General features: G+C 42.5%; 1 protein-coding gene across 1 annotated transcript; it reads left to right on the forward strand.

Annotated features, from left to right (window-relative positions):
- Positions 1 to 36: 36 nt before the first annotated feature.
- Positions 37 to 10768, forward strand: slc38a6 (solute carrier family 38 member 6). The gene is made up of 16 exons (XM_030718784.1): positions 37 to 262; positions 2311 to 2441; positions 2635 to 2708; positions 3002 to 3054; positions 3170 to 3209; positions 5250 to 5328; positions 7277 to 7362; positions 7446 to 7504; positions 7580 to 7651; positions 8084 to 8140; positions 8628 to 8707; positions 8902 to 9002; positions 9093 to 9217; positions 9629 to 9773; positions 10071 to 10165; positions 10257 to 10768. The coding sequence occupies exons 1-16, from the start codon at positions 185 to 187 to the stop codon at positions 10338 to 10340; spliced, it is 1359 nt and encodes a 452-aa protein (XP_030574644.1). The 5' UTR covers positions 37 to 184; the 3' UTR covers positions 10341 to 10768.
- Positions 10769 to 11778: the final 1010 nt, after the last annotated feature.

Raw genomic sequence — 11778 nt, forward strand, 5'->3', positions numbered from 1 at the left:
ACGCGCTGCACGCGACGGAAATGAGAGGCACGTGACTCAACAACAACAGTCATCAGCTGACAAGTTGACAGGAATTTGAGATGTATCATAACTGCAGCTCTCCGTGTCCTCCTTAACTGCGAGGGTGTTTTTGATATTTGACGCTAATAAATGAGTTTGCTGCGTTCATTTTTTCCCCCCCACAATGAGCATCAACAACGATTTAACAGCGGGCAGTGAACGCACCGCCCGGGACACCGAGGAGACTTCCCCGCTTTTACAGGTACGACCTAAAACAACCGGAGAGGTCACAAAAAGTGAAAAAAGTCTCATTGATCTTTTTTCTGGCTACGAAGAATACAGAAATTACAATAAATTTAATATAACAGGTCCATAAATATATTTTTAATGGCGAAAAAACTGGATGGTTATAATGTAGAACACAGAGTAGGTACAATAACGCAGAGTAATGAGGATACTTGCAAAACAGGTTATTCTTTATTTTTATATATAACCCCTTCATATATCCTGTTGACTGCAGCCTGCTTACCAATATAAACGAGGATGGTAGACATTAAAAAAATACATACAAATCACTTTTTGCCACAACATCGACATTTGTTTCATTTAATGAGAAACTGTGAATTACAAAAAGACAACACTTTTGTAGTGTTGTCAGTAAAAGAAGCTGCCAAAATGTTCATGACAAACATCACGTGCTTGTTCTGAACTTCATGCTTTCAGTTTCGTGTTTTTCCTCTGTGTCAGCACGGTTTCTTTCTTTCTTTCTTCAACTTTGCTTTTTGTTGGGTTTGTCTCTTTTTTGCAAATAAATTACATGCAAAAAAGAGACTCCTTGCGGGCCGGGTGGAGATGAGTGACCAGGATGGACAGGATTAGAAATGAGTACATCAGAGGGACAGCTCAAGTTGGAGAGGTTTGGAGACAAAGTTAGAGAGACAAGGCCAAGATGGTTTGGACGTGTGCAGAGGAGGGAAAGTGGATATATTGAACAAAGGATGTTGAAGATGGAGCTGCCAGGCAGGAGAAAAAGAGGACGTCCTCAGAGGAGGTTTATGGATGTAGTGAAGCAGGACATGCAGAGGGCTGGTGTGACAGAAGAGGAGCAGCCGAAATATGTTATCGCTAGTACATTTATACAGCAACAGCCCTAATAAATTCTGCATGTTGTTTTATTGTTTAAAGGTGAATCTAATCAAATTTGCATGTTAGCCAGAGTCTAAACATTAAACTATTTTTTTTATTTATTTAATTTGAACTTAAAGCTGCAGTAGGCAGAAATCTATAAAAGGAAAACGAGAGATTAATTTGACATTAGAACGTGTGTGTGTTTCACGTAGCTTCATCAACCAACTTCATATTGTGTATCTAGTCTGTTTATCTGACATCAAATCGAGGAATAATTGTTTCAGAGGCTTTCAGAGATTTGTAAGCGCAACATATGAAAATGGTGGGGGGGGTTTTTTTGCTTGGACTTTCTCCTGAGCACTCTTAACATTGCACATTCTGAAGAGGTGCTGATGCAGAGAATTTTTGCAGGGGCATCATCAGCAGTTTTGAGCAGCCTATTAGAGTGTGTGTGGATACCAGTGACCCCAGTTCAAAACGAGATTTATCAGGCAGCATTCTGTTTGAATGTAGCCACAAAAACATGCTCAAACAAGGTGACAGCAGAATTGTCCACTTGCTTAATGTAATTGTGACATCGTGGTATGTAATTAAATCATGCATCAGGTAGCTTCTAGATTCAGTGCCAGTCAGTCATTAATCTGACACCACAAAACATAAAAAAATGGTGAGATGAGCAGTGGTTTGGTTTGAATGTTGAAAGGGAGGCTATGCAAGTTGGGATATGCTTTACCTCAATGTGATGCCCTTCACTATAAACTGCAGCCAGTTTGTATTTTTATACATTTAGAGTCTTAGTTTACTTCCTGCCTTTCAGTACTGTAGCAGGCTGAACTGCATCCAGCAGGCCTGCGGGTCAATCCAAGCTTGTTGTGACACAGACACCAGAGTTGCCACTCGTTCTGTCCAGGATATCCCCCATTAGAGAGGTCAAGCAGTTTGGGCAGCTCCCCTTATCCTGAGCTCAGGCAGCTGTCCCACAGCCAGCAGCTCAAATCCCACCCCATCCATTCCCATTTCCATTCCCTGATCCTCCATGCCGCTGCAGTGCTCGTTCATGACATCCATCATCAGGGCCAGCCAGTTGTTCCTAATACTGTCATGAGCAATCAAAAATAACTTACAAAAATAACTGCTGCATCTTTTTTTTCATACTGTTTATATTGTACATTATATGTGCAGGGAGCTGTGCTATCCAGAGCCAGAGGTGCCTCCTTCGCCTTGTCTGTGTTTAACCTGATGAATGCGATTATGGGCAGCGGCATACTGGGTCTAGCCTATGCCATGGCTAGCACTGGAATAGTTGGTTTTTGGTAAGTCTTCTTAGTACATAACTCCATGAATGGACCCCTTGTATCCCAGAGGATATCTGGATTTGGATTAGTTTGTTATATTTTCTTGAGAACATCAAAATTAATCTCTCCTATTGTTTCTTATTACAGTTTGATATGTATTTGTAAAGATGGGATTAGAAATTTCCAAAGCACATCTTCTTTTCCTTTCTAGTATCTTGTTGGTGCTGGTGTCCAGCCTGGCTGCGTACTCTATACACCTCCTACTAAAGCTCTGTGACCAAACAGGTGGGTGGAATGCAAGATAACACATCCCTGTGGGTCTGTCTAGGGGGTCTAATCCAGAATTGTTTAATTTACACACCCTCAATAGATTTTTCAATGTTCCCTTTACTTAATAATATTATTTGACAGTGTCAAAGGAGCCAAGAGAGGAGATAAAAAACAGATATTCTTGTGATGTGGGCTATTGATTCCCCCAGTTTCCCATGAAGATTTTTGCAATGTGAGAGCCATCCTGGCTTCATTTTCATGTCAGATTCTTTTTTTTTTTTTTTTTTTTTTTTTTTTTTTGTATCTAGGTATCAATTCATATGAAGGCCTTGGAGGGAAAGCCTTACAAAAACCAGGAAAAGTAAGTGTTGACTTTTGGATTGCTGTACGCTTACCCTGCCAAAAGGTTCGTACAAGTTTTCAGCCATGACCAAAGAACTTATTCACACTGACAGTCTTTTCAAAAATCTTTCTAGGTCCTGGTTGGAATTGCTATTCTTATCCAAAATATTGGTGGTAAGTGAGCCCTCGGTTCAATGTGCAGTTACATACATCATTTCTGACATGCTGGACATAAACTGATTTTGTGGGTTTTTATTGGAGAAGGATGGTGAAGAGGATTGAGGAGTGCTGCAGGGTCAGACTATGGTCAGTTTATTTTAGTGGCAGATAGCGCCCCCTGCTGGTGCCCAAATGGTTCAGGTTTACACCCTCCCTCCTGTGAGGCTATTATCTGAATTCCCTGATAACCTCTGACCCTGAAGCCGCTGTCCTCTCTCCATCCCACCCTCCACCCCCAAGTGCCTGAAACGTGATTTATCCTCTAATTGATCGCTGATGGTAAACCCACTCCCACCGTCTGCGTGTGGAGTAGCCTAATGGGACCCCTCCCTTTATTTCCCCCCACCAGCTCACTTCTCTCTCTCTCTCTCTCTCTCTCTCTCTCTCTCTTACTGTCATTCCTCAGCCACAAACCGTGCTTCCCAGACAGTCAAGAGCTGAGGTGATAGCTCCTCTGCAGTCATTAGTGGCACGGCTGAGTGGATTATTGCCCTGCCCTCTGGTATGTTTGTGGTTTTCCCAGCATGGGGCAGTATGTGTGAGAGTGTGAGAGCCAGCACTCCAGCATGCATCTGTCTATACCCCGGGCCCCTTTTATAAGAGTGCAATTAGCCTCACTCTGGGTAAACATTCATCTGCACTGCCAAAGGCTGATGGGCCAATTGACCTTAATTACTGACCAGCCCTGGGCTCTCACAGCCTGCTTCGGCCCTTGTCCTTAATGAAATGAAAGTGGCTCTGTCTTATGTTGAGCACACTCTCCCACTATTTGCTGACCGCACACAGAAGGTTTAGGTCAATTTCTCTTGAAGTTTACATGCATACTTATTATTATAATATGTTTTCTTACCACTTGGCAGTGCTTCCTCTTCACACAGGAGTTTTTTTTCCTTTAAAGATGCAAATGCTAGCCCACCAGAAATTTCCACAGACATGGTGTTGTACTTACAGTAACCAGCTGCATCAAACTAAACCATTGCATCGTGTCTGCTGTGTGATCTCTGTCAGTGTGTCTTTATTTATCTGTGGTTGAAAATCTTTTTTTTTTTTTTTTTGTCTTCATGGTTTCTTTAAGTTGATGGATGAACTCTTCCAGGGAATGCTTTTGATTAATACGTTAAAGAAACTGCAGCCTCAGAGTAACCTCTTATTGACAGATTTTAGTGCATATAAATGGCAGGAGTTATTCTCAGAGAGGGAATGTCCGTGTATCTGTGTGGGCTGCAGGGTTGCTGGGGGAATTTTCTTTTATAAACAAATACAGGATCTGGGGGATTAAGGCCAAGCTTATTTAACGGCGAGTGCAAGATCTGCCCCCGGGGCAGTAAGGGCCCAACTAACTCTGGCTATGCGTGGCTTCACAACTCTAAATCCCTTAACATTATCTCCCTTTATAACAGGCCACACACTGCATCTGAATTCCAAACATGTTCACTTCTGATGGTGCTCTCTTTCCCCTTTCTCACTTCCCTCCTGGAATTGTTGGGGCTAGTTATACTAGAAGTGACCCCGATCCCCACCCCACTCCACTTCTCTGATTGGCTGCCTGCGTGTACGGGGAAGTATCCTGTTTCCCAGTGAGGTGGAGAAAGGGGGGAGAAGTACCTGGATTAGCGTCAGAGATCATTATTGTTAGCATTCCTCCCCCTTCGCACTTCTTCATTCTGGCTGCTGCTCGTGGTCTCCGGCAGTTGGAAGTCCTGCATAATGTCCGCTCCTCTACGCCAAGGGCTTTGCCGGTGATCCCTTGAGCTGCCTGCCCCACCCATTTGCATTAACTCAGAGCTGTGGTACCACCCCCCCACCTCCACCCTGCTATTTCCTCACACTGGAAAACGCACATCATCCTCATACAGCAGCTTATCATTGCTTCTGGCAGCACACAGTCAACTGCTGCTTTTATAATTTAGTTGTTTTGTATGATTGTGGGCTTTTTCATCTTCTTCTTTTTGAAACACCCAATCTCTGAACCCTTTTTGTTCTCTCTCCTCTCAGCCATGTCATCCTATTTGTTCATCTTGAAGTCGGAGCTTCCTGCAGCCATCAGCAGCCTCCTGAGTGCAGACAGCACAGGGTGGGTATATCCAGCACTGTGAGCTCCCCTCCTTTGCCAAAAAGGAAATTAGTTCAAAATCTGCCACAGCTGCGGGTTGAACAAAGTCATTCTTTTAAATTAGCTGCACTAAGATAAAGAATGAGTCATTCCTGTTCCCATGATGTTGGAGATTATACCTTTGGCCTCTTAAATAAGTCAAATTTGACATTTGTGCACCACAAAATTACACAAACTGGAATTAGTTGGGCAATAAGAAGTTTATGAATAATGTGGGGGATGCTCTCTCACCAAACCAAAGTACACTTCTAATATTTTCTCTGTCTGTTGTATAGCGTGACGCATGCCCACAGGAAATGTATTCATGATAGAGAGCCATTCATCACCCTTCGGCAGCAGCCAGTGCCTTTCATTGGTCTACGTGGACATGCCTGCAGAGAAGTTCTTGGCCAAGAATGTAACTTCTATCACTTTATTATTGGCCACACTGGTTTAAGCAAGAGTTGTAGCTGCTCTCAGCCCTATCCGTCAACATCTGAATCTTCCACACACAGCTGCTTTGCATTAGTGCTCTCCTTTCACCCCCCCAAATCTCTCACACATGTTCCCCGGAATCAGACTGATACAAGGGGATATCAGTTTTGCCATTCTAATTACAGCTCACTGCTGAGGGAAACAAAACATTTCTGTTAATGAGCGGCTTTGGGATGTTAACAGACGCGCACATTCAGTTCCATCAAAGGCCAGATAAACGAGTTGTTTTATATTAAAACGCGTTTCTTTTATCTGGCTCATTTATCATAATACGGCAGAGCAAAAACAAAGTCATGCTCAATCTTTTCGTGTTTCTGCTAACAGACTGCGTGTGTCCCGCTTCTCTCATCGTGTTTAAATTCAAGGCCAAAGACACGGACAGCTGTGGATTTGGGATTGTGCTGGCCAGATTTATGCTGATGTTCGAGATTGACTCATTGGCAGTCATGCTCCGACTTTAACCGAGAGCTTTCCTGCATCTTGTTATAGCGTGAAATGTTCCACATTTCATGGGTCTTCTAGGTATCCTGTGCCTTTACAGTAAGCCTGGAGCCCCTAGAGATTTCTTAAAAAAAAAAACAAAACAAAAAAAAAACCTCCACGTCTGTAAAAATGAATGCTTTTTCTTATTATTTAAAATACTTCTTATTTAAAAGTGTTATGCAAATAAACCAGCCTTGGTTTAAATAAGATTCAGTTGAGTGCTTCACGTAAACTTGGCTTGGAGTAGAAGTGATTGGCCCAGAGCGAGTCGAGGTCTCGCTGACATCCAGTTACAGGGCAGAAACGGTGTAGACACAGAGACAAATCCATCAGCGCCTATGGTAACGCCACAGCTGTGAAACTGCCAAACGGGGGTCAGTGGGTGTTGATGTTGTCAGAGCAGGTGCTGCTGACTCTGGAAGCCCCATAAAGAGTGGTGGAGCCAGTCCCCCATGAACCCACATACAACACGCAGCAGAGCACCGGGCAGCGCCTGTCCCGACCGACCCCCGACTCCGGCGGAGCCAGCATGCCTTCCACATGTGTCACCTCGAACGCCAGCCCCCTTCCCCGTCTCTCCCCTTATTTTGCTCCCCAATCCCAAATGAACCACCAAGGCTATCCCTCAGCAAAGGAAAATATTATTCCCCCTCTCCAAAAAGCCCAGCAAGTGAAATGTGGTCTCTTCTGATGGAGCGACACAACGTTTGCATGTGAATTACATAATTGTTATGGTTTGCAAGAGCTAAAGCTCTTAATTCGTACCACATGATGAATCTGTCGCTCTGTATTTGAGCACGAAATGGAGACAAATTTCCAGAGCCAGTCCATCTTAAGGCATGGAAGAATAATCTCTGCTGTCCCTGATCTAATGATAAAACATGTGGCTTAATTCAGCATCAACCTGTAATAATTAAAGCCCTTGCTGTTTTTTTTTGTTTTGTTTTTTCAGAAATGCCTGGTATGAAGATGGCAGGTTGCTTCTGATCCTAGTCACACTTTGTGTTGTTCTACCTCTGTCGATGTTGCCTAAAATTGGTACGTTAAGAGATCCAGTGGCTTCTTATTAATTGCTTATTATTTGTCTGCTTCTTACTAGATCTTCCTCTCACCCCTTACAGGATTCCTGGGATACACCAGCAGTCTCGCCTTCTTATTCATGCTGTATTTTGCAGTTGTGGTAAGTTTGGACATAAACTTTCATAAATTCATCTGTTTCTTCCGTTTTTGACCTTGTTCATTGTCTCGTGTGTAGGTCGTTGTCAAGAAATGGTCCATCTACTGCCCACTGCCTCATAATGTTACTTCCCTTTCAGGCGCCTTCCAGGTAAGAACAGCATTTCTTTCATTCATTGGACATAAATATACTTTCTAAAAACAACACAGATCTGATGCAGTCTGGTCCAAAAGGTCATGGCCACAGGATTAGGAGGAAAACCCAGGAGATTAAGTTTACTGATTGTGTCTGCACAGTCTGATGAGGAGCAGGGAAGGCTGCACAGATCTGTGTATGGTGAATGATGCTGTTCCTGAAGGGCAGGAAGTCCAGGTGACCTTGCCTGATCCTGGAAATCAAGTCTGACCTTTAGGAATTATACAGACCATACAAGAGCTTAAGACATGAGTTAGCTTAGAATACTTGTTTCCCGATAGCTCCAGAAATAATCGCTGGAATTGAGCTTTACTATTTGCAGCAGTGCTGCAGAACTCATCTCTTCTTAGAGGTAACAGGCTCTCTTTTCTCTCCTTGTTTCTCCAGATATCAAATTCCTCTGACTCCGAGTGTTCACCAAAACTCTTCGTCATCTCTAGTAAGGTACGTCTAGGAAACCAGTGTTTTTCTCTACACTGAACACGCAGAGGCTTTGAGGTGGCCGTGAGAAGCTGTTAAATGTAGATCTGCTGCAGCTGCTTGACTGTGTTGACAGGTCACACTCTCACCTGTTAAGTGTAACCTGTACATGAGGAACTTGAGCACACCATGTAGCTGCCACGTGACACCGACTTACTTTTTTCCTGACAGTTTCTTAAAATGTGCCCACACGGTAGTATACGTGTATAATTACTTTGTAGTATAAGATGCATTTAGTGGAAGTTTCAGAAAGTTCACACCTTTAAATTTGCATCCTCACACTTAGCTGCCCAATTACAGCTATACAGGCCATACCTTGCCCCCTTCTTCCAGTGTAACAGAGTAAGTTGTTAATTTGTTAATGACGGCTGTGCTATGACTGAGGTGTGTGTGTGTGTGTGTGTGTGTGTGTGTGTGTGTGTGTGTGTGTGTGTGTGTGTGTGTGTTACAGAGTGCCTACGCCATCCCCACCATGGCCTTCTCCTTTCTGTGCCACACGGCTGTCCTGCCAATCTACTGCGAACTGGACCGGTCAGCACTGCAGCTTCACATTTACTTCCACGATTTTCCTTGGGATCTATTGTGTTTCTGATTGTTTTGAAGTTATTCAGTTCTAGTAAAGTTCATCAGTAAAATAAGGAGCTGGAAATGAGCATTATAGGTCCACCTTAAAGCCACTAAAGCTGCATGTCACATGTACGCATCATTATCTCTCTGTCTTTCAGGCCTACCAAGACCAGGATGCAGAATGTGGCGAATATTGGCATCAGCCTCAGCTTCTTGCTGTACTTTATTTCTGCGCTGTTTGGCTACCTCACCTTCTACTGTAAGTCTGCAGGAACACTTTCAGTCAAAGGAAAGCCCTGTTCTACCTGCTGGCAGCGTGCCCTCATTTTTTCTGTCTTCTAACCTTTAGCTAATGTGGACTCTGAGCTGCTCCTTGGTTATGATGCATACCTGCCACGGGACATGATGGTGATAACGGTCCGACTGGCCATCCTCCTCTCTGTGTTGCTGACTGTGCCACTTATACACTTCCCTGTAAGCAGACCTGCTTCATAATATCCTTTTTCAGAAAGAAGTACCTCCCTTTTTTTTTTAAACTCAAACTGTAAAATTGAAACATTTGGAGGTCTTTTTTAAAATTAAGTTTTAGTTGTTTCTTTGCTCTGTTGATCTTTTTTTTGTGTGTGTGGTTGTTGTATTAAGATGAGTTGTATTTTTATTGTTTCAGCTTTCTGCTTTTTTTAAATTCATCAATTACTGTGATTTAAAAACTGTTATCGGTGCCTAGAAAATTTGTCCAGGTTTGTTATTACTGTTTTACAGCTGCAACAAACGCAGACGACCCCAGTTTCCTACTTTCTCCTTTAAAACAACTGGTTACAATCACGATCCGTCTCCTTCGAGTGCTTTCAGCTTGAATGAGTGTTGTCTGTGTGCCTGCCGCAGGCCCGTAAAGCTGCGATTTTGCTGCTTTTTGGAGAACGTGCCTTTTCTTGGCTGATCCACGTCGCTGTAACTCTAACCCTCCTGTGTGTGGTGCTGATATTGGCCATCTTTGTGCCTGATATCAGAAATGTGTTTGGAATAGTAGGTATGTGGTACTTTGGAAATACTTTTGACATATGGGGGGACTAAATCTTTCAGTAGATATTATGGTATTCATAAATTATACATTTTTTTTTTTTAATTTCCTTAACTGTAACCTTTTAAATATGAGCATACATTAAAAGCTGCCAATATGCCAGTAGCCCACATTTATTGATTGTACTGGCTAGAATTGCAGTATGTGCTCATACATAATTAATGGCTGAGCCCTGCTCGAACAGTTTGTAAATCTCCTTTCATGCAAAATGCGCATTTCATGAGACTTTCCTGTTTTTTTGCTCAGGATCAACAACTTCCAGCTGCCTCTTGTTTGTTTTTCCGGGCATCTTCTACCTCAAAATCAGCAGGCAGCCCCTCAGGTCCTTCGACTCCTTTGGGGTAAATGAGCTGTTCGATATACAGCAGAGATGAAACTGCAAACATTACATTTTTAGGTAATTTGGCATTTTGCTCTTTTTTTTCCCTCCAGGCTGCACTTCTCGTGCTCTTTGGCGTGATCATGGGTGTCACGAGTTTCTGTGTCATTGTCATCACATGGGCAAACGGCTCCTAGCTTCCTTCTCGTTTTTTCTTCCAAACCGACAACAAAAGCAAAGAAAGGGAAACACACACCAAAGAGACCGAACATCGAATGAATAAAGGGAACAGCATATATTATTATTTATGTTAAAATGATTCTTCTTTTTTTTTATGTGCTCTATAAGTCAGAGACCAATTTCAGCGCACTGTTTACATCACCTGTCCATGCTGACTTTTGTACTGTACCAAACTCAATCTGATATGTGGGTTTATGATACAAGGGTGTAAATTTACTTTAAAGTGCAATTTTATGTGCTTGCTATTTCACTTCTACTTGTTCTGTGTGATGATCTTGCACTTTATTGACTACATCAGTGTTTACTGCTTTCCTAAATTTTGTGTATGACACTATTTGTTGTTGCAAACACAATGAAGAAAATAAAGGGTGAAAGTTTTTTTAAATCAGCTTTATGGTTTTGGGATTTTTTTTTTTTTTTTTTTTGACAAAGTCCAGTTTCAGTGTAACTGTCAGGTAAAACTGTTTCTGCTACATCATCTGCTTCAGTGAACGTGATAATAGCCGGTAATCAGTTTGTTGGTTCATTATCGTGTGTGCGCTCCATGTGGTTATAATTTCAAATGATGTCTTAGATTATGTCAGATTGCTAGCACTCGATAAAAGTGACATTGTTTATGTAACGACATGTTGGTTTGCTCTTTTCACCACTAAAACGTCTTTATCAGTATTGTGGAAAGCTCATCAGTCAAAACATGTCTGTGCGTTTGATTGGCAGGCGCACGGCTGACGCTGAGGCCCGCTCCTCTGTTGTGCTGTGGTTTCAGCCTGTAGCTAATGAAAGCCACATGCTCTGTACGTTTCTAATCACGATGCTGTTTAGATTGTCTTCATGCTGCCTCTGGAACCTGCGGCCACCCGACTGCTGCTTTTAATCTGAGGAATTAGGCGGGCTGGCCCCGCCGTCCCTGCAAGAGAGCAGCGGCTGCCCTGATTTTCACGCCACCCTTAAAAAGAAGGCTGTTTAATGCAGGGAAATATCCCCAGCCTCGATCCACTCTTCTGAAGGACACTCCCAGAAAGAAAGTTCACCGCAGCTGAATTTACATTTGGTTATCATGAGTTGAAGAAGTGCTGAAATGCTTAATTTCATTCAATTATTACAGCAGGAAAAAAAAAAAAAAAAGAGTACTTTTTTTTTTTTTTTCCCCAATAATTTTCTCATTTTTGGCTTGAAGCAACAATTTAAAAAAAATCCCAGTGAGAAATTCCTCCAGTAAATTCTTATACATAAAAATGAAAAGTAGTGACAACCCAACTGTTTTTCTGAAATGTAGTCCAAGTGGAAGTTTAAAGCAACAGAAATTATGAATCCTGACCCTCCCCTATATGGGCTCATTCAGAAACCTCTATGCTAAACCCATAAGCAGAGCAAGATTACCACCTAGTGTCACAC

Source organism: Archocentrus centrarchus, chromosome 22 (assembly GCF_007364275.1).
Source record: "Archocentrus centrarchus isolate MPI-CPG fArcCen1 chromosome 22, fArcCen1, whole genome shotgun sequence".
In the NCBI taxonomy this organism is placed as follows: domain Eukaryota; kingdom Metazoa; phylum Chordata; class Actinopteri; order Cichliformes; family Cichlidae; genus Archocentrus; species Archocentrus centrarchus.

Bases quoted from the DNA above. Each gene is read 5' to 3' on its own strand.
- slc38a6 (XM_030718784.1), top strand. From the start codon at position 185: ATGAGCATCAACAACGATTTAACAGCGGGCAGTGAACGCACCGCCCGG. The intron at 7,363-7,445 runs GTACGTTAAGAG...CACCCCTTACAG, and splicing joins GTCGATGTTGCCTAAAATTG to GATTCCTGGGATACACCAGC. The intron at 9,218-9,628 runs GTAAGCAGACCT...TGCCTGCCGCAG, and splicing joins TGCCACTTATACACTTCCCT to GCCCGTAAAGCTGCGATTTT.